Source organism: Somniosus microcephalus, unplaced genomic scaffold (genome assembly GCF_052327205.1).
Source record: "Somniosus microcephalus isolate GS21.2 unplaced genomic scaffold, FLI_Smic_1.0 scaffold2, whole genome shotgun sequence".
Classification (NCBI taxonomy): Eukaryota; Metazoa; Chordata; class Chondrichthyes; order Squaliformes; family Somniosidae; genus Somniosus; species Somniosus microcephalus.
Window position 1 is genome coordinate 2,982,173 of NW_028225189.1, and position 21,547 is coordinate 3,003,719.

The window sequence follows — 21,547 nt, forward strand, 5'->3', positions numbered from 1 at the left end:
GCCAATTACCGCCCCATCAGTCTACCCTCAATGATCAGCAAAGTGATAGAAGGTCTCATCGACAGTGCTGTCAAGCAGCACTTACTCACCAATAACCTGCTCAATGATGCCCAGTTTGGGTTCCGCCAAGACAGTTTGGCTCCCAACCTCATTACAGCCTTGGTCCAAACGTGGACAAAGGAGCTGAATACCAGAGGTGAGGGGCAAATGTAAGAAGTCACACAACACCAGGTTATAGTCCAACAGTTTTATTTGAAATCACAAGCTTTCGGAGCGCTGCTCCTTCGTCAGGTGAAGGGGAGGTGAGGGGAGGTGAGAGTGACTGCCCTCGGCATCAAGGCTGCATTTGACCAACTGTGGCATCAAGGAGCCCTAGTAAAACTGAAGTCAATGGGAATCGGTTGGGGGGGGGGGCGGGGAGGAACCTCCACTGGCTGGAGTCATACCTAGCACAAAGGAAGATTGGCTGTGGTGATTGAAGGTCAATCATCTCAGCCCCAAGACATCGCTGCAGGAGTTCCTCAGGGCAGTGTCCTAGGCCCAACCATCTTCAGCTGCTTCATCAACGACCTTCCCTCCAACAAGAGGTCAGAAATGGGGATGTTCGCTGATGACTGCAGCGAGGTGATTTACTTCCTATGTTACCTTACACTGTACACACACAGCCCGAGAATGGCCTCTCCCTTCCCCCACTCACTCCATGTTCCGGAAATATTTCCTGCTTCAATCTGTCTCGTACAAACAGCCCCGACTGCCGCTGAACTTACCCGACACAAAGCCCATCTGCGGACACAGTCCTAGTGCGATGTGCTGCTGTGAGGAGGCTGCTGTTTGTTCCCTTACTCGGGCCCGTGCTATCTCCACTCCCTGATGTGGTCAGCGATCTTCAGCCGAGCACAGAGGAAACGGCCCCCGCTGGCAGAGCTTGGGGAGGGGAGCTTGCAGGATCCTTCCTGTCGCTTTAAACAGTGTGGAGAGAGGGGGAGGAGCAGGCAAGTGTTTATCACGCATGCTCAGACCTCTCTCCTGACGCAAATTAAAAGAAGCAACAGCAAAAAAAACACTTTGAACTTATATAGCACATTTAAATGAATAAATCATCCCAATGAGCTTGAAAGGAGCGTTATCAAAGAAACATTGTCACCGAGACAGATAAGGAGATATTAGGAGAGGGGAAAGCAACTCTGGACACACGTCAGTTGCTGCCGGTGAGTGTGAGAGTGATGCGAATCCTGTCCCTCAGAGCGATTTGTTTCCCCATACTGTATGGAAGGATGGAGAGGAACAGGTTCTGTCAATCTCTGACACTGAACTGCTGCTGAGCGGGGAGTTTAATCAGTCTCTGCCTGTCTCCGGTGGGTGAGTAGGCGACAGATACCAGACAAGTTCCCGGGCCTGTGTGACTGTCACCCCCTGTGTCTTTCTCTGTGCCTTGTGTACAGGATCAATCCCCAGTCCCTCTATCCCCCAGCCCTGCCTGTTATATCTGGGTCGATGCTGAACCTCTCAGTTTTCGGTCTATTGAAACCAAGTTCAAGGCATGTGTGGTGAACAGAATGTCTCACTATTTCTGTGAATAATACTATCATCTAAAAGCAGGCTAGGATCCACACAGCCAAACTGTGACACGTTCCTGCCCCTAAATCTCGGTAACAGACTGCGTGGACCGCTTGGCTCAGAGTACGACCATTCAGACTGATACAGTCTCTCTCTCTCTGGTTGCTGTCTCTGGGTGTTGAGAATGGAATGCACAGGACACCAGTTGCTCTGTTCTGTTCCTCAGTTTTGGGGAGAGAGAGACAGAGAGAGGCGGTGAGATCATCATTTCTATTTTCATATAAATCAAACTTATTCCTGCCTGCGAACAATATAATACCTTCAAACCAGATATGGGTGAACACAGCCAGAGCTGTGATTGGCTCCTGCCCCTGAATCTGGGGAACAGACACTGTGAGGAGCGCCGGCCTCAAGAGTGTTTAACACTGACTGAGCTGGGAAACTCCAACTAACCCCGAGAATCGGCAGCACAGGCCGAGCGGAGAGGAAAACCTGTCCTGTGAACTGTAAATCTGGGAACAGATTGTGCTGTGAATGAGCAGAGTGAACATTGTGTCAGCGAGAGTATGTTAAAGGGGCGGGTGGGTTAGACTAATGTCACTGTGTTTGTGTGCCCGCTCTCATCGCCGGATTTCAGAGACCCTCTTGTGTAAAATTCAAAGATTTCCCTGTCATAGGATCGCCCTGCTCCCCCCTGATGTGGGAATTAAATGTGAAGTTTTAGTTGATTTCAAATTTCAGTCGAAAAACAGTGAACATGTCCGCGATCGGGTGAGAGAGCGCGATCAGTGCAGCAAAGAAACGGTTTTAAATCGAAATTGCTGTCTTGAATTCTGATGAAACTTTCTCGACAGCAAACATCCCGGTCTTCGAGACAGAAAGAGACCAATCTGGGAATGTGGAGTGCCCGAGTTTAATTGTAATCGGAGAGTTAATGAGGAGAGAGAAACAGAGAGAGGCTGGAGGGGCCGGGAGCTGACAGCAGGATGTCTCCGCCCCGTCCGCTCGCTGCCTTTAAGTTGCTCTGTGCCGCCGCCTCTCGTTTCATTTCTGACCCAGCTCTGACTGTCAGAGAGATTTTCTACAGAGTCGCCGACATGACCGAGACTGCAGCCGCCAAAATGGCTCCTCCTGCCGCCGCTCAAACCAAGGCTCCCAGCAAGAAGAAGAAGGCGGCTCCCCACTCCAAGCCAGCCGGTCCCACGTTGGGCGAACAGAAACTCAAGGTTGTGGCGAGTGGCAGCGATCGCAAGGGGATGTCCCTGGTTGCGATAAAGAAGGCTCTGGCTGCCAACGGCGTCGACGTGCTGAAGCTCCGGTCCCAGATCAGGTTAAGTATCAAGATGAAAGTGGGAAACGGCTCCCTGGAGCAGAACAAGGGCACGGGCGCCACGGGTTCCTTCAGGCTTGCTAAGAAGGAATCCCAGCGGAAAGAGGGAAAGAAGGTGAAGAAACCAGCAGCCAAGAAATCTGCAGTAAAGAAACCGGCAGCCAAGAAATCTCCAGCCAAGAAACCAGCAGCCAAGAAATCTCCAGCCAAGAAACCAGCAGCCAAGAAATCTCCAGCCAAGAAACCAGCAGCCAAGAAACCAGCAACCAAGAAATCTCCAGCCAAGAAACCAGCAGCCAAGAAATCTCCAGCCAAGAAACCAGCAGCCAAGAAAACAATCACCAAGAAGGCAGCAACGTCTAAAAAGACAGCGAAAGCGGCGGCTGGGAAGAAGGTGGTGGTGAAGAAGCCCAAGAGCCCCAAGAAGGCCACAGGCAGAAAGGTGAAGGCGGCCAAGAAGGTGGAAAAACCCAAGGCCAAGCCCAAATCAGCAAAGTCTCAGAAAGCAGCGAGCAAAAGAAAATAAAAAGGACAACTGTAGTGTATGTACCTTTAAGAGGAACTATGTTTTTGAAGCCCCTGTATACTGTAGTACCAGTAGTAACCACTCGGGTATATAAGCCTGTATAGCGTCTTGTGTAGTTAGTTCACCTCCAGACTTTGTTCAGTAAACACTTGTTAAATCAACTCCTGCATTCCGTGTCTCCATTAACACATGGATCTAACAACAACTTGTAAACATCTGAACCCAAAGGCTCTTCTCAGAGCCACCCATGTCTTTCCAAAAAGAGGTGATTGCGGAATCATATGATCCATGTCCCGGGGCCGGGCTCAGATTCCAGATTGAAATCATTTCAAATGAACCCCGGCTCCCTGGTGACTCGCTGATTTTCGCTGCACCCACCCCTCCCCCAGTGTCTGCAATAAAACAGAGAGAGAATGGGATGTCCGGGCCGGGCCTCACTCTAACTGGGGGGGTGTTCGACTCCAGTCTCAGTTCATGGTCATTTTCAGTTCACGGTCATTTTCAGTTCACAGGTTCAGGGTGAAAGTCTCTGAGACGCTGACACTGGCGGAGATACCCCACATCACAACTCGAACCCCAACACATGAGATTCTCCAAATCAACTGGAATAAGGTGTTTGTAAACTGCTGAACCCGTCTGTGAGGGGAAGTGTGGGGAGATGGAATAAGGTCAGAGATTGACATGGAAGGAGACGGGTCGACTTGTGATCGAAGGGACTGTATATAGGCGGGAATATTACTGATTGTTAATTGTAACAGGATCTTACTTAAAATATTCTGGTTTCAGGGAACCCTTGAATATGAAGCCCGAGTCTGTAAGGGTTTGTGCGGCGCGCTGTGTTTCGGTTCTACTGTCAATAAATGGTTTGAAATTGGCGGTTGCAGATAGCTGGAGGTGGATAATTGATTTACAAATAGATTCAGTCCCACACTCTGATACAGTAGCAGATACTAGCAGAAATGGAATTAATTTCAAACTAACATCAAGTGCCAGAGTCTGATAGATGCAGTAAGAATCCCACTTTCATAAACCGAGTAAGTAGCAGATACATGCGGAATTCTTCGGTGAAAGACAGTACGAGCGGGCAGCACGGTGGCATAGTGGTTAGCACTGTTGCCTCACAGCGCCAGGGACCCGGGTTCGAATCCGGCCTCGGGCGACTGTCTGTGTGGAGTTTGCACATTCTCCCCGTGTTTGCGTGGGTTTACTCCGGGTGCTCCGGTTTCCTCCCACAGTCCAAAGATGTGCAGGTTAGGTTGATTGGCTATGATAAATTGATCCTTAGTGTTAGGGGGGATTAAATACATGGGGTTACGGGGATAGGGTGGGATATGTGTTGGTGTAGGGGTTATGGGGATCGGGTGGGATATGTGTCGGTGCAGGCTCGATGGGCCGAAATGGCCTCTATCTGTACTGTGGGGTTTCTGTGTGATTCTGTGTGTGTGAGAGACTGACCGATTCAGCACTAATATGACACTAACATGCAGTCCCAGAGACTGACAAATACAGAATGAAACTCACACTCAGTACCAGGGACTGACATCTTAGACTTAGACTTGCACAACATCCCAGTGAATGACAGATACGGAATGAATCCCACACTACACTCAGTACCAGAGACTGACAGATCCAGAATTAATCTTAGACATGCACACCATCCCAGTGAATGACAGATACAGAATGAATCTCAAACTCGCACATCCCAGTGACAGACAGATACAAAATTAATGTCACACACACATACACTACCAGAGAATGACAGATTCTGAATGAATCCCAACACTGACACACGGTACCAGAGTCTGACGGATACAGATGGAGTCCCACCCTGACACATGGTATCAGTGACGGACAGGAAATGAATGGATCCCACACGCACATACTGTAACAGAGACTGAGATTGGTAATGATTCCAACACTTACATAAATCACCAGAGACTGAATAATACAGAACTATTCCAATACACACACTCACAGTACTAGAGACGGGCAGATACTGAACTAAAGTGGTGGAGACCACACTGCAAGACATGAATATAGTGCACTGGTTGGAGGAAGTACATCTAAATTGCTGTCTCGTCCGGAAGAAGTGCTTGGGACCCCAGATAATGGTCTGGGAATTGGTGCATGGATATATGCTCTTGCAATTACCTTTCTGACTACAGGGGGCGTGCTGGTGACAAAATCTCAATCTGATTGGATACATAAAGAAGCCAATCATAGAGATGCAGAACAATGGAATTTGACATCACTCTTCAGCAGCCAATCACAACCATTGCCTTCACCCATCCCTCATTAGCATAGGACTGTGGGGCTGCCTATATATTCCGAGCCCGGCGCGGGTTTGCGTCGTTTTGTGTTTGAAATCGAGTTTGAGAATGGCTGATGAAAAGAAACCAGTTGCCAAGAAGGGCGCCAAGAAAACCGTCAGTAAACCGGCAGCGAAGGGCGGCAAGAAGCGCAGAAAGTCGAGGAAGGAGAGTTACTCCATCTACATCTACAAAGTGATGAAGCAGGTTCACCCCGACACCGGCATCTCCTCCAAGGCCATGGGCATCATGAACTCGTTTGTGAACGAGATTTTTGAGCGCATCGCGGGTGAGGTTTCCCGCCTGGCCCATTACAACAAGTGGCACACCATCAGCTCCCGGGAGATCCAGACCGCCGTGCGCCTGCTGCTGCCCGGGGAGCTGGCCAAGCACGCTGTGTCGGAAGGGACAAAGGCGGTGACCAAATACACCAGCTCCAAGTAAAACTCCACGCTGTCCTGAAAGAACAAACCCCAAAACACAACGGCTCTTTTAAGAGCTACCCAAAATCTCTCTGAAAGAGCTACACAAACTCATCTCTCTTTAGACACAATTTACTGTAATTATTTCCGTAACAAGTGTGTTTTGAGAACGTTTGAAGTTCCAGCCGTAGATTTAGTTTTGAATTCTCAGATAAGCACTTTCACTGCCCGGATCAACCTTAGCGTCGCTGTTGTATTTCCCGTCCAGTAAAGTACAAACACGGTCCCTGATCGCTCTTTCCCTTTGATCTCAGACCTATTCACTTGCAGCGCCTTCCGACAAATTAAAAGCTTGTTTTCGAGATGAGACTCTGATTTCAGTCACCTCAATCTCTGCAAAAACATTTTCATTTTTTTCAATGCCAGTTGGGAGTCAATCCTTTTATTAACCAGAGAATTCCTGCAGTGTAACAACCCAGAATGGGGTTTCTTAGAGACCAGAACGCGGTCAGTTTGAACGCTCTGTCCCTCTTCTCCTCTCACAGAAGGACTCCCAGATCTGGTTTCACTTCCGCAGCAGCGCCTGTGCAAAGGATCACTCGATAATCTGAATCCTCACTTTTACAGAGATTGAGCTGGAATGTGTCCCGTTACAGAATCAATGGGGATTTAATCCCACCCGTTAAAGTTCGATATTGAACCCGGAATTAATCCTGATTGTAACAGCCTGGAATTTGCAAGGGAGAGATGGAAGAAGACAAAAGGAATAAAAAACTGTCTGGAAATCTTTGGCTAATAGTTAATTTATTAACTTAATTCGCTGGGTTAGGAAAATATTGGCGAACTTTTTGAAATTAAAAATCGTTGGCGGTCTGACTGTTGAGGACAGTTATTTCCACACACTTGCCATTGGCGGAAAAACAGACTGTGATTGGTCACCGGAGAACACCAATGGAATTCACCACAGAGCGACCAATCACAAGTTTGCTGTCTGCATTCCTCCAGAAGGTAGAAGGGCGGCAGATGTGGGCGGAGTTTATCATTATTTCTTTCAACGAGTGGATTTTGGAAATGTCTGGAAGAGGAAAAACCAGCGGTAAAGCTCGGGCCAAGACCAAATCCCGCTCATCCCGGGCCGGACTGCAGTTCCCTGTGGGCCGTGTTCACAGGCTCCTGCGAAAGGGCAACTACGCTGAACGTGTGGGTGCCGGAGCTCTGGTCTACATGGCTGCTGTGCTCGAGTATCTGACCGCTGAAATCCTGGAGCTGGCCGGCAACGCGGCCCACGACAACAAGATCATCCCCAGACACCTGCAGCTGGCCATCCGCAACGACAAGGAGCTCAACAAGCTGCTGGGAAAGGTGACCATCGCTCAGGGCGGGGTACTGCCTAATATCCAGGCGGTGCTGCTTCCCAAGAAAACCAGCACTGCCAGCTCCAAGAGCAAGTAAAGTGGACAAGATTCAATCTAATAACCCAAAGGCTCTTTTCAGAGCCACCCACTGTATCTGTGAAAGGGCTGCTTACTATTTAGCCATTTTCGGTAAACTGTCTGTCCAACATGTAGAAATCCAGATCCAGAAACACTGCAGCGGGCTTGCTGTGAGCGAATATTCAGATCAGTGATTCAATATAGATGAGGACTGGCTTCAGAGAAAAACAAAACACACGGAACCCTAACGTGAGCGCAGCACTCAATGAACACGTTGTTAGGAGAGCCGAATATGAACGGATGTTAAGAACCGAGTATAAAGTGAGTGAGCGGCTACCATTCCTTATTGGGACAATAATTCCATAGGGAGAACGATATACACCCTGACCCATACAAACATTCCCTTTTTATTTGGGAGACAGGATCTAACCAGAATTGCAGCTCTGGTTAATTTTTAAATATTTCAAATAGTAACTGAAGTTCCCACCTGTCCCTGCATTAAGAGCTGGTTTTAAAGGTGAGTATCAGACTTCAGGCACCTCGTTCTCTCTCTCGGATCGATCCCGGTATGTGGAGTTAAATCAATTCTCTCTCTCCCGCACAGTCGCAGTGACGCTCCCTTGCTCTCACGCAGGCGCAGTGCCGCCCCTTGCGCTCCCACGCAGGCGCAGTGCCGCTCCTTGCCTCTTTCTCCCGCGCAGGCGCAGTGCCGCTCCCTTGCCCTCCCGCGCAGGCGCAGTGCCGCTACCTTTCTCGCTGCCTCCGGCGCAGGCGCAGGCGCAGTGCCGCTCCCGTTCTCTCTCTCTCTCTCTCTCTCTCTCTCTCCCGCACAGTCGCAGTGACGCTCCCTTGCTCTCACTCCGGCGCAGGCGCAAGTGCCGCTCCTTGCCTTCTCACGCAGGCGCAGTGCCGCTCCTTGCGCTCCCACGCAGGCGCAGTGCCGCTCCTTGCCCTCCCACGCAGGCGCAGTGCCGCTCCCTTGCCTCTTTCTCCCGCGCAGGCGCAGTGCCGCTCCCTTTCTCGCTCCCTCCGGCGCAGGCGCAGTGCCGCTCCCTTTCTCTCTCTCTCTCTCTCTCTCTCTCTCCCTCCCGAGCAGGCGCAGTGCCGCTCCCTTTCTCTCTCTCTCTCTCTCTCTCTCTCCCGAGCAGGCGCAGTGCCGCTCCACTGCTGATCCTGGGTTTGCTGTGTGCTGGGCCGGGCGGCGCCGGCCGCTCAGAAACAGGCTGGTTGCCCGGATTACAGGGCCCGCTCTGTGACTGAGGGAACTCGGCCCGAGGCTGCTCAGCCCCGAGTTTAGATCACAGCGAGGGAGGCTCACAGGGTCACCGCTCCAGTTAGTAACTCCGCACAGAAAATGGCGCATTTCCGCCCAGAGCAGTGAGAATGGGGGAGTCTCAGGAGGCCGGAAATTCACAGTGAGTAAAATCTCCAAACTAAACACACAGCCCCGCAACTGGGGATCTGAGGAAAATCTCCAAACTAAACACACAGCCCCGCAACTGGGGATCTGAGGAAAATCTCCAAACTAAACACACAGCCCCGCAACTGGGGATCTGAGGAAAATCCCCAAACTAAACACACAGCCCTGCAACTGGGGATCTGAGGAAAATCTCCAAACTAAACACACAGCCCCGCAACTGGGGATCTGAGGAAAATCTCCAAACTAAACACACAGCCCCGCAACTGGGGATCTGAGGAAAATCTCCAAACTAAACACACAGCCCCGCAACTGGGGATCTGAGGAAAATCCCCAAACTAAACACACAGCCCTGCAACTGGGGATCTGAGGAAAATCTCCAAACTAAACACACAGCCCCGCAACTGGGGATCTGAGGAAAATCTCCAAACTAAACACACAGCCCCGCAACTGGGGATCTGAGGAAAATCTCCAAACTAAACACACAGCCCCGCAACTGGGGATCTGAGGAAAATCTCCAAACTAAACACACAGCCCCGCAACTGGGGATCTGAGGAAAATCTCCAAACTAAACACACAGCCCCGCAACTGGGGATCTGAGGAAAATCTCCAAACTAAACACACAACCCCGCAACTGGGGATCTGAGGAAAATCTCCAAACTAAACACACAGCCCCGCAACTGGGGATCTGAGGAAAATCTCCAAACTAAACACACAGCCCGGCAACTGGGGACCTGAGCAAAATCTCCAAACTGAACACACAGCCCCGCAACTGGGGATCTGAGGAAAGGCACAAAATCAAACAAATACTCGGCCTTGAAATTGAATTATTAGTAAGCAGATTGAAAGTCTACATTACATTATTTCACGTTTTCAATATTGTTCTTATTTTCTGCTTTGCCACAATTAGATGTCCCGGTGAGAGATGGTGTGATTGAGGAAGGTGCTCAGCTCGAAGTAAACAGGGATTGTAGACTGAGGAACGACAGCAGGTGAACCAGCACAGGATTGTGAGAGCACCAACCGGAGAGAACCCTTCCGATTCAAAGAGCTTCCAGAGATCGACTGTGGAACAAGGTAAGAGAAAGTCCCATTGACTCAGATACACACTGGTCCTGGTGATGGACTGGGGAGAAAGGTCAGAGAGAGTCCCATTGACTCAGATACACACTGGTCCTGGAGATGGACTGGGGAGAAAGGTCAGAGATTCCCATTGACTCAGATACACACTGGTCCTGGAGATGGAATTGGGAGAAAGGTCAGAGAGAGTCCCATTGACTCAGATACACACTGGTCCTGGAGATGTACTGGGGAGAAAGGTCAGAGAGAGTCCTATTGACTCAGATACACACTGGTCCTGGAGATGGAACGGGGAGAAAGGTCAGAGAGAGTCCTATTGACTCAGATACACACTGGTCCTGGAGATGGAACGGGGAGAAAGGTCAGAGAGAGCCCCATTGACTCAGATACACACTGGTCCTGGAGATGGACTGGGGAGAAAGGTCAGAGAGAGTCCCATTGACTCAGATACACACTGGTCCTGGAGATGGACTGGGGAGAAAGGTCAGAGAGAGTCCCATTGACTCAGATACACACTGATCCTGGAGATGGACTGGGGAGAATAGTCAGAGAGAGTTCCATTGACTCCAATACACACTGGTCCTGGAGAGGGACTGGGGAGAAAGGTCAGAGGGAGTCCCATTGACACTGATACACACTGGTCCTGGAGATGGACTGGGGAGAATGGTCAGAGAGAGTCCCATTGACTAAGATACACACTGATCCTGGAGATGGACTGGGGAGAATAGTCAGAGAGAGTTCCATTGACTCCAATACACACTGGTCCTGGAGAGGGACTGTGGAGAAAGGTCAGAGGGAGTCCCATTGACTCAGATACACACTGGTCCTGGAGATGGACTGGGGAGAAAGGTCAGAGAGAGTCCCATTGACTCAGATACACACTGGTCCTGGAGATGGACTGGGGAGAAAGGTCAGAGAGAGTCCCATTGACTCAGATACACACTGGTCCTGGAGATGGACTGGGGAGAATGGTCAGAGAGAGTCCCATTGACTCAGATACACACTGGTCCTGGAGATGGACTGGGGAGAAAGGTCAGAGAGTCCCATTGACTCAGATACACACTGGTCCTGGAGATGGACTGGGGAGAAAGGTCAGAAAGAGTCCCATTGACTCAGATACACACTGGTCCTGGAGATGGACTGGGGAGAAAGGTCAGAGAGAGTCCCATTCACCCAGATACACACTGATCCTGGAGATAGACTGGGGAGAAAGGTCAGAGAGAGTCCCACTGACTCAGATACACACTGGTCCTGGAGATGGACTGGGGAGAAAGGTCAGAGAGTCCCATTGACTCAGATACACACTGGTCCTGGAGATGGACTGGGGAGAAAGGTCAGAGAGTCCCATTGACTCAGATACACACTGGTCCTGGAGATGGACTGGGGAGAAAGTTCAGAGAGAGTCCCATTGACTCAGATACACACTGGTCCTGGAGATGGACTTGGGAGAAAGGTCAGAGAGAGTCCCATTGACTCAGATACACACTGGTCCTGGAGATGGACGCTCCCGCACTCGCCCCCTGACCCTCCCGCACTCGCCCCCTGACCCTCCTGCACTCGCCCTGATGGGGCTCTTCTCAAGTACACCATGTGGTGCAATAAAACACCCCCAGAATCAAGGCCCTGCTCCTGGGGAAGGTGATCAGGCCCCAGGAACCAGTACAAGTGAATAAAGTCAGGGTCAAGGCCCTGCTCCTGGGGAAGGTGATCAGGCCCCAGGAACCAGTACAAGTGAAGCGACTCCTTCTCCCGGAGACTTATTAAACGTGAATACGCCAAGAGTTGACCAAAAATCAGGTTAGTAATATTAATCAAGGAGTCAATTTCTGTTATAAGGAGAGATGATACCTTAGCAGGTTCCTCTAATGAGGCCATATGGGTAGAACTTAAAAACAAAAAGGGGGCAAGCACTTTGCTGGGAGTGTACTATAGGCCCCCATACAGTAAGGGGGAGATAGAGGAACAGATATGTCGGCAAATCTCAGAGGTGTAGAAATAATAGGGTAGTAATTGTTGGGGATTTCAACTTCCCCAATATTAACTGGGATAGTCAGAGTGTGAAAGGCTTAGAGGGTGTGGGATTCTTAAAGTGCATCCAGGAGAGCTTTTTCAGCCAACATGTAGAAAGTCCTACAAGAGAGGGGCGGTACTGGACCTAATTCGAGGGAATGTAGCAGGGCACGTGGTAGAAAGGTTAGTAGGCGAGCATTTTGGTGACAGTGACCATAATTCGATGAGATTTAAAGTAGTTATGGAAAAGGACAAAGATGGACCGGAAATAAAGGATCTAAATTGGGGGAAGGCCAATTTTAATATGATAAGGCAGGATCTGGCCAAAGTGGACTGGGATCAACTACTTGTAGGAAAATCCACATCAGAGCAGTGGGAGTCTTTCAGAAAGGAAATAGAGAGAGTACAACGCCAACATGTTCCTGTAAAGGTCAAGGGTGGGACCAACAAGCCCAGGGAACCCTGGATGTCAAGGGACATACAAGAATGGATTAGGAAAAAAAGGGAGGCTTTTGGCAGATACAAAGGACTAAAAACACTAGAAGCCCTAGAGGAGAATAGAAAGTGCAGGGGGGTACTTAAAAAAGAAATTAGGAGAACGAAGAGGGGTCATGAAAAAACACTGGCAGGCAAAATAAAGGAAAATCCCAAGGTGTTTTATTAGTATATTAAGGGCAAGAGGATAACCAGGGAAAGAGTAGAGCCCATTAGGGACCAAAGTGGCAATCTGTGTGTAGAGCCAGAAGATGAAGGTGAGGTTTTAAATTAATATTTTGCATCTGTGTTCACTATGGAGAAGGACGATGTAGACATAGAAATCAGGCAGGGGGGATTGTGATATACTTGAACAAATTAGTATTGAGAGGGAGGAGGTACTAGTGGTTTTAGCAGGCTTAAAAGTGGATAAACCCCCAGGCCCAGACGAGATGTATCCCAGCCTGCTGTGTGAGGCAAGGGAGGAGATTGCAGGGGCTCTGACACAAATTTTCAGAACCTCTCTGACCACAGGGGAGGTGCCAGAGGACTGGAGAACAGCTAACGTAGTACCATTATTCAAGAAGGGTAGTAGTAGGGATAAACCAGGGAATTACAGGCCAGTGAGCCGAACATCAGTGGTCGGGAAATTATTGGAAAAAGTTCTGAGGGACAGAATTAGTCTCCACTTGGAGAGGCAAGGATTAATCAAGGATAGTCAGCATGGCTTTGTCAGGGAGAGATCATGTCTAACCAATTTGATTGAATTTTGAGAGGGGGTGACTAGGTGTGTGGATGAGGGTAGTGTAGTTGATGTGGTCTACATGGACTTCGGTAAGGCTTTTGACAAAGTCCCACATGGGAGATTGGTCAAGAAGGTAAGAACCCATGGGATCCAGGGCAATTTGGCACATTGGATCCAAAATTGGCTTAGTGGCAGGAGGCAGAGGGTGATGGTCGAAGGTTGTTTTTGTGACTGGAAGCCTGTGTCCACTGGTGTACCGCAGGGATCGGTGCTGGGTCCCTTGCTGTTTGTAGTGTACATTAAGGATTTAGATATGAATGTAGGAGGTATGATCAGTAAGTTCGCAGATGACATGAAAATTGGTGGAGTGGTAAATAGCGAGGAGGGAAGCCTCAGGCTACAGGAGAATATAGATGGGTTGGTTGGATGGGCAGCACAGTGGCAAATGGAATTTAACCCTGAAAAGTGTGAGGTGATGCATTTTGGGAGGACTAACAAGGCAAGGGAATACACAATGAATGGTAGAACCCTAGGAAGGACAGAGGATCAGAGGGACCTTGGTGTGCATGTACATAGATCCTTGAGGGCAGCAGGACAGCGAGAAGGCATATGGGATACTTGCCTTAATTAGCCGAGGCATAGAATATAAGAGCAGGGGGGTTATGATGGAGCTGTACAAAATGTTAGTTAGGCCACAGACTGAATACTGTGTGCAGTTCTGCTCGCCACACTATAGGAAGGATGTGATTGCATTGGAGAGGGTGCAGAGGAGATTCACCAGGATGTTACCTGGGCTGGAGCGCTTCAGCTATGAAGAGAGACTGGGGTTGTTTTCCTTAGAGCAGAGAAGGCTGAGGGGGACCTGATTGAGGTGTACAAAATTATGAGGGGAATAGATAGGGTAGATAGAAAAGAACATTTCCCCTTAGTAGAGGGGTCAATAGCCAGGGGGCATAGATTCAAGGTAAGGGGCAGGAGGTTTAGAGGGGATTTGAGGAAAAGCTTTTTCACCCAGAGGGTGGTTGGAATCTGGAACTCACTGCCTGAAAGGGTGGTAGAGGCAGGAACCCTCACAACATTCAAGAAGCATTTAGATGAGCACTTGAAACGCCATAGCATACAAGGCTACGGACCAAGTGCTGGAAAATGGGATTAGAATAGACAGGGCTTGATGGCCGGTGCGGACACGATGGGCCGAAGGGCCCCTTTCTGTGCTGTATAAATCAATGACTCTATGGTAGCACTCTTGCCTCTGAGGCGTAAGGTTGTGGGTTCAAGTCCCACTCCAGAGACTTGAGCACAAAAATCCAGGCTGACACTCCAGTGCAGTACTGAGGCACTGTCAGAGGTGGCGTCTTTCGGATGAGACATTAAACTGAGGCCCTGTCTGCTCTCTCAGGTGGATGTAAAAGATCCCATGACACTATTTTGAGAAAGAAAGACTTGCATTTATATAGTGCTTTCATGACCAGCAGACGTCTTGAAGTGCTTTACAGCCAATTAAGTACTTTTGAGGTGTAGTCACTGTTGTAATGTGGGAAAGAGCAGGGGAAATATCCCCGGTGTCCGAGCCAATGTTTATCTCTCAATCAATGTAACAAAAGGATAATAGCAAAATACTGCGGATGCTGGAAGTCTGAAATAACAACAGGAAATGCTGGAAACACTCAGCAGGCCAGGCAACATCCGTAGAGAGAGAAACAGAGTTAACAAAAAGATAGATTATCTGGTCATTATCACATTGCTGTTTGTGGGAGCTTGCTGTGCGCTATTTGACTGCTGCATTTCTTACATTACAACAGTGACTACACTTCAAAAGTACTTCATTGGCTGTAAAGCACTTTGGGTCGTCCGGTGGTGGTGCAAGGCGCTATAGAAATGCAAGTCTTTCTTTCTTCACTGGTCTCACCAGCGACCTCTTCTGGCTGATGGTTGATTGACAGACGGGCTGGAGGAGCGAGCCGGCGGCGGGTCCTCCAACCAATCGGGGAGCCCGAGGGACGGGACTGGCGCCGGCTGATTGTCTGATCCGCAGGGCAGCGAGTTTCTCCAGTCCCTTGTTCAGGGCCCGGGGCCCGGGGAGGCTGTGGGCCTTTATTCCCCTCATTGGACACAAGGCTCTTTGGCTCACAACACACTGGCTCAGGTTTTAATAGAGACTTTTTAAATTCATCAATAAAAGCAGATAAACCCCGTGCTTCTGTGGAACAAACTTTCTAATATTTTATAGAATCATAGAATGGTTACAGCACAGAAGGAGGCCATTCAGCCCGTCGAGCCCGTGCCGGCTCTCTGCAAGACCACTTCAGCTAGTCCCACTCCCCGCCCTTTCCCCGTAACCCTGCAATTCTTTTTCATTCAGGTACTTATCCAATTCCCTTTTGAAAGCGGTGATTGAATCTGCCTCCACCACCCTTTCAGGCAGTGCATTCCAGATCCTAACCACTCACTGCGTAAATTTTTTTTTCCTCATAGAGTCATAGAGTTATACAGCACAGAAAGAGGCCCTTCGGCCCATCGTGTCTGTGCCGCCCATCCATCCCTGTCCAGTCTAATCCCATTTTCCAGCATTTGGTCCATAGCCTTGTATGCAATGGCGTTTCAAGTGCTCATCCAAATGCTTCTTGAATGTTATGAGGGTTCCTGCCTCTACCACCCTTTTGGGCATTGAGTTCCACATTCCAACCACCCTCTGGGTGAAAAAGTTCCTCCTCAAATCCCCTCTAAATCTCCTGCCCCTTACCCTGAATCTATGCCCCCTTGTTATTGACCCCCCTACTAAGGGGAAAAGTTCCTCTTTGTCTACCCTATCTATGCCCCTCATCATTTTGTATACCTCAATCAGGTCCCCCCTCAGCCTTCTTTGCTCCAAGGAAAACAACCCCAGCCTGTTTAGTCTTTCTTCATAGCTAAGGCGCTCCATCCCAGGTAACATCCTGGTGAATCTTCTCTGCACCCTCTCCAAAGCAATCACATCCTTCCTATAGTGAGGCGACCAGAACTGCACACAGTACTCCAGCTGTGGCCTCACCAGCGTTTTGTACAGCTCCATCATAACCTCCCTGCTCTTATATTCTATGCCTCGGCTAATGAAGGCAAGTATCCCATATGCCTTTTTAACCACCTTATCTACCTGTTCCGCTGCCTTCAGGGATCTATGTACATGTACACCAAGGTCCCTCTGACCCTCTGTACTTCCTAGGGTCCTACCACTCATTGTGTATTCCCTTGCCTTATTTGTCCGTCCAAAATGCATCACCTCGCACTTTTCAGGGTTAAATTCCATTTGCCACTTTTCCGCCCATCTGACCAACCCGTTTATATCGTCCTGTAGCCTGAGGCTTTCCTCCTCGCAATTGACCACCCCACCAATTTTCGTGTCATCTGCGAACTTGCTGATCATACCTTTTACATTCTCATCCAAATCATCTATGTAGATCACAAACAACAAGGGACCCAGCACCGATCCCTGAGGTACCCCACTGGACACAGGCTTCCAGTCACAAAAGCAACCTTCGACCATCACCCTCTGCCTCCTGCCACTCAGCCAGTTTAGGATCCAACGCGCCAAGGCACCCTGGATCCCATGGGCTCTTACCTTCTTGACCAGTCTCCTATGCGGGACTTTGTCAAAGGCTTTACTGAAGTCCATGTAAACCACATCCACAGCATTTCCCTCATCCACCCCCCTAGTCACCCCCTCGAAAAATTCAATCAGATTTGTCAGACATGATTTACCCTTGACAAAGCCATGCTGACTATCCCCGATTAATCCTTGCCTCTCCAAGTGGAGACTAATTTTGTCCCTCAGAATTTTTTCCAATAATTTCCCTACCACAGATGTTAGGCTCACTGGCCTGTAATTCCCTGGTTTATCCCTGCTACCCTTCTTGTATAATGGTACTACATTAGCTGTTCTCCAGTCCTCTGGTACATCCCCTGTGGCCAGAGAGGTTCTGAAAATTTGTGTCAGAGCCCCTGCAATCTCCTCCTTTGCCTCCCACAGCAGCCTGGGATACATCTCGTCCGGGCCTGGGGATTTATCCACTTTTTGGCCTGCTAAAACCGCTAGCACCTCCTCCCTCTCGATGCTAATATGTTCAAGTATGTCACAGTCCCCTTGCCCGATTTCTATGTCTGCACCGTCTTTCTCCATAGTGAACACAGATGCAAAAAATTCATTTAAAACCCCGCCTACATCATCTGGCTCTACACACAGATTGCCACTTTGGTCCCTAATGGGCCCTACCCTTTCCCTGGTTATCCTCTTGCCCTTAATATACTTATAAAACATCTTAGGATTTTCCTTTATTTTGCTCGCCAGTGTTATTTCATGGCCCCTCCTCGCCCTCCTAATTTCTTTTTTAAGTATGCCCCTGCACTTTTTATACTCCTCTAGGGCTTCTTCCGTCTTTAGTCTTTTGTAACTGCCAAAAGCCCCCCTTTTATTTCTAATGCATTTTTGTATATCCCTTGTCATCCAAGGTTCCCTTTGCTTGTTGGTCCCACCCTTGACCTTTACAGGAACATGTTGGCGCTGTACTCTCTCTATTTCCCTTCTGAAAGTCTCCCACTGTTTTGATGTGGATTTTCCTATAAGTAGCTGCTCCCAGTCCACTTTGGCCAGATCCTGCCTTATCATATTAAAATCGGCCTTCCCCCAATTTAGAACCCTTATTTCCGGGCCGTCTTTGTCTTTTTCCATGACCACCTTAAATCTCACCGAATTATGGTCACTGTCGCCAAAATGCTCTCCTACTGATACTTCCACCACTTGCCCGGCTACATTCCCCAGAATTAGGTCCAGTACCGCCCCCTCTCTTGTAGGACTTTCTACATGTTGGCTCAAAAAGCTCTCCTGGATGCACTTTAAGAATTCTGCACCCTCTAAGCCTTTCACACTCTGACTATCCCAATTTATATTGGGGAAGTTGAAATCCCCCACTATTATTACCCTATTATTTTCGCACTTCTCTGAGATTTGCCTACATATCTGTTCCTCTATCTCCCCCTGACTGCTTGGGGGCCTATAGTACACTCCCAGCAAAGTGCTTGCCCCCTTTTTGTTTTTAAGTTCTACCCATATGGCCTCATTAGAGGAACCCGCTAATATATCGTCCCTCCTTACAGCAGTAATTGACTCCTTAATTAATATTGCAACACCCCCTCCCCTTTTACACCCCCCTCTGTCTCGCCTGAAGATTCTATACCCCGGAATATTGAGCTGCCAGTCCTGACCCTCCCTCAACCATGCCTCCGTGATAGCAACAATATCGTACTCCCATGTGTTCAACAACAACTTCAGTTCATCCACCTTATTTGCAAGACTCCTTGCATTAAAATAAATGCCTTCCAGCCCTGCCATATTCCCTTTTGCCTTCACATATTTGCTCTGCCTTCCCAGCTGACTTGTTTTTTCCTCTGTATTTGGCTGTAAATCACCCCCTACTATAGCTCCACTCTGTACCCCATCCCCCTGCCAAGTTAGTTTAAACCCCCCCCAGCAGTGCTAGCAAACCTCCCCGCAAGGATATTGGTTCCCCTCTGGTTCAGGTGTAAACCGTCCGACTTGTACAAGTCCCACCTTTCCCAGAAGCAGACCCAGTGATCCAGGAAACTAAAGCCCTCCCCCCTGCACCATCCCTTTAGCCACGCATTCATCTGTTCTATCTTCCTATTCCTATACCTACTAGCATGTGGCACGGGGAGTAATCCAGAGATTACAACCTTTGAGGTCCTGCTCTTTAATCCTTCACCTAGCTCCTTAAATTCTTGCTGCAGGACCTCATCCCTCTTTTTACCTATGTCGTTGGTACCAATGTGGACCACGACCTCTGGCTGTTCACCCTCCCCCTCCAGAATGCCCTGCAGCCGCTCAGTGATATCCTTGACCCTGGCACCAGGGAGGCAACAAACCATCCTGGATTCACGTCTACGGCCACAGAAACGCCTATCTGTTCCCCTTACTATAGAATCCCCTACCACTATTGCTCTCCCACTCTTTTTCCCCCCTTCCTGGGCAGCAGGAGCACCCCCAGTGCCAGCAAATTGGCTGCTGCTGCCTTCCCCTGGTGAGTCATCCCCCCCAACAGTATCCAAAGCGGTATACTTGTTTGAGAGGGGAATGGTCACAGGGGTCTCCTGCACTACCTGCCTGCTTCTATTGCTCCGCCTGGTGGTCACCCATTTCCTGTCTTCCTGTGCAGCCCTTCCCTGCGGTGTGACCAACTCACTAAACGTGCTATCCACGACCCTCTCAGCATCGTGAATGCTCAACAACCCATCCACCCGCAGCTCCAGCGCCTCAATGCGGTCTGCTAGTAGCTGCAGATGGATGCATCTCTGGCACACGTGGTCATCAGGGGCACCGGGGTCCCTGAATTCCCACATAGAGCAAGAGGAGCATATCACGGGGCTGGGCTCACCTGGCATGACCTTCCCTTTACTTAATTTAAATTAATTTACTACCACCAATTAAAAATATCTCTAAGGCGCTTGTATAGTCTACCAACAGTCCCTGCTACACCAGAAAAGACCCTAGTAACTATAAACTACAGAGTTAAAGTTTAAAAAAGAGAAATACTCACCAACCAATCACTTACCTGCTCCCTGGTGACGTCACACTCTGATTACTTTTTACCTCTCTCCTCTGCTGTTGATTTGGTCGGGCCTCACCTCGCACTGCCGCCGATTTGAATCTGCCGCCGCTTTTAAGCTCTGCCGGTCACTGCCCCTTCACAGGTCCGATGCTCTGATCGGGCCTCACCTCGCAACTTCGTTCTTTCGTTCTTCTGCCAATCACCTTAAATCTGTGTCCTCTGGTTCGCGACCCTACCGCCAATGGGAACAGTTTCTACTCTGTCCAGACCCATCATGATTTTGAACACCTCTATCAAATCTCCTCTCTACCTTCTCTGCTGTAAGGAGAACCACCCCAGCTGCTCGAGTCTATCCACATAACTGAAGTCCCTCATCCCTTATCCCTGGAACCACTCTTGTAAATCTTTTCTGCACCCTCTCTGAGGCCTTCACATCCTTCCTAAAGTGCGGTGCCCAGAATTGAACACAATACTCCAGATGAGACCGAACAAGTGTTTTATAAAGGTTCATCATAACTTCCTTGCCTTTGGACTCTGCCTCTATTTATAAAGTCCAGGATCCCATATGCTTTTTTAACTGCTTTCTCAACCTGCCCTGCCACCTTCAACGATTTGTGCACATATACCCCCAGGTCTCTCTGTTCATGCACCCACTTTAGAATTGTACCCTTTAGTTTATATTGCCTCACTTGGTTCTTCCTACCAAAATGTATCACTTTGCACTTTTCTGCATTAAATTTCTGCTCCCATGTGTCCGCCCATTCCACCAACCTGTCTATGTCTTCTTGAAATCTATCACTATCCTCCTCACTGTTCACTACACTTCCAAGTTTTCTGTCATCTGCAAATTTTGAAATTGTGCCCTGTACCCCAAGTCTAAGTCATTAATATATATCAAGTAAAGCAGTGGTCCTAGTACCGATCCCTGGGGAACACCACTGTATACCTTCCTCCAGTCCGAAAAACAACCATTCACCACTACTCTCTGTTTCCTGTCACTTTGCCAATTTTGTATCCATGTTGCCACTGTCCCTTTTATTCCATGGGCTTCAACTTTGCTGGCAAGCCTATCATGTGGCACTTGTTGAACGCCTTTTGGAAATCCATGTGCACCATGTTAACCGCATTGCCCTCATCAACCCTCTCTGTTACCTCATCAAAAACCTCAATCAGAATCAGAGCGGCCGGGCCCGGCGGACGTGCAGCCAGAGCCCCGGCACCAGGAAACCCAGAGTGCAGCGCCTCCCCCATCCGAGCCGCCGCTTCCCGGTTTCTTCAGCCGGTTCCACCAAGTCCGACTCGGGCCAAAGGACAGGAGCCAGGCTCCCAGAATGGCCCACGGCCCCGGGGGGCATGCGCACTCTCAGCAGGGAAATCAGCGCATTGGATAGAGCAGTTTCTGGGGCACAGGGGATTGTGGGTGCTGCGGCCGCCATTAGTCAGCGGCTGTCGGGAAGGGTTTTATTTCAGGCTGACGGAAGGTAGGTCCCTGGCCGCCTGTGGAGGTCTTTTTGTTGCTTCATTGTTGAGGATGTAACTGGGAAAATAGATAAGGGAGAACCAGTGGATGTGGTGTATTTGGACTTTCAGAAGGCTTTCGATAAGGTCCCGCATAAGAGATTAGCGTGTAAAGTTAAGGCACATG

The 21,547-nt window shown here is 49.3% G+C and overlaps 2 protein-coding genes, 1 long non-coding RNA gene and 1 pseudogene across 4 annotated transcripts in view; all 4 read left to right on the forward strand.

The window, feature by feature from the left end:
- The window catches only part of LOC147084094 (uncharacterized), a 445,069-nt pseudogene that overhangs the window by 414,045 nt on the left and 9,477 nt on the right, over window positions 1–21,547 (forward strand). The gene's annotated exons all lie outside the window — the stretch shown is intronic.
- LOC147084099 (uncharacterized) lies at window positions 2,581–3,570 on the forward strand. The gene has a single exon (XM_085979908.1). It carries the CDS (start codon window positions 2,655–2,657, stop codon window positions 3,411–3,413), a length of 759 nt encoding a protein of 252 aa, XP_085836034.1. The 5' UTR covers window positions 2,581–2,654; the 3' UTR covers window positions 3,414–3,570.
- On the forward strand, window positions 5,777–6,929 carry LOC147084100 (histone H2B-like). Its single transcript, XM_085979909.1, has one exon. The coding sequence runs from the start codon at window positions 5,792–5,794 to the stop codon at window positions 6,164–6,166; it is 375 nt and encodes a 124-aa protein (XP_085836035.1). The 5' UTR covers window positions 5,777–5,791; the 3' UTR covers window positions 6,167–6,929.
- Window positions 8,712–15,455, forward strand: LOC147084101 (uncharacterized). Its single transcript, XR_015075926.1, has 3 exons — window positions 8,712–8,992; window positions 9,905–10,071; window positions 15,106–15,455. It is a non-coding gene; the product is annotated as an uncharacterized LOC147084101 (long non-coding RNA).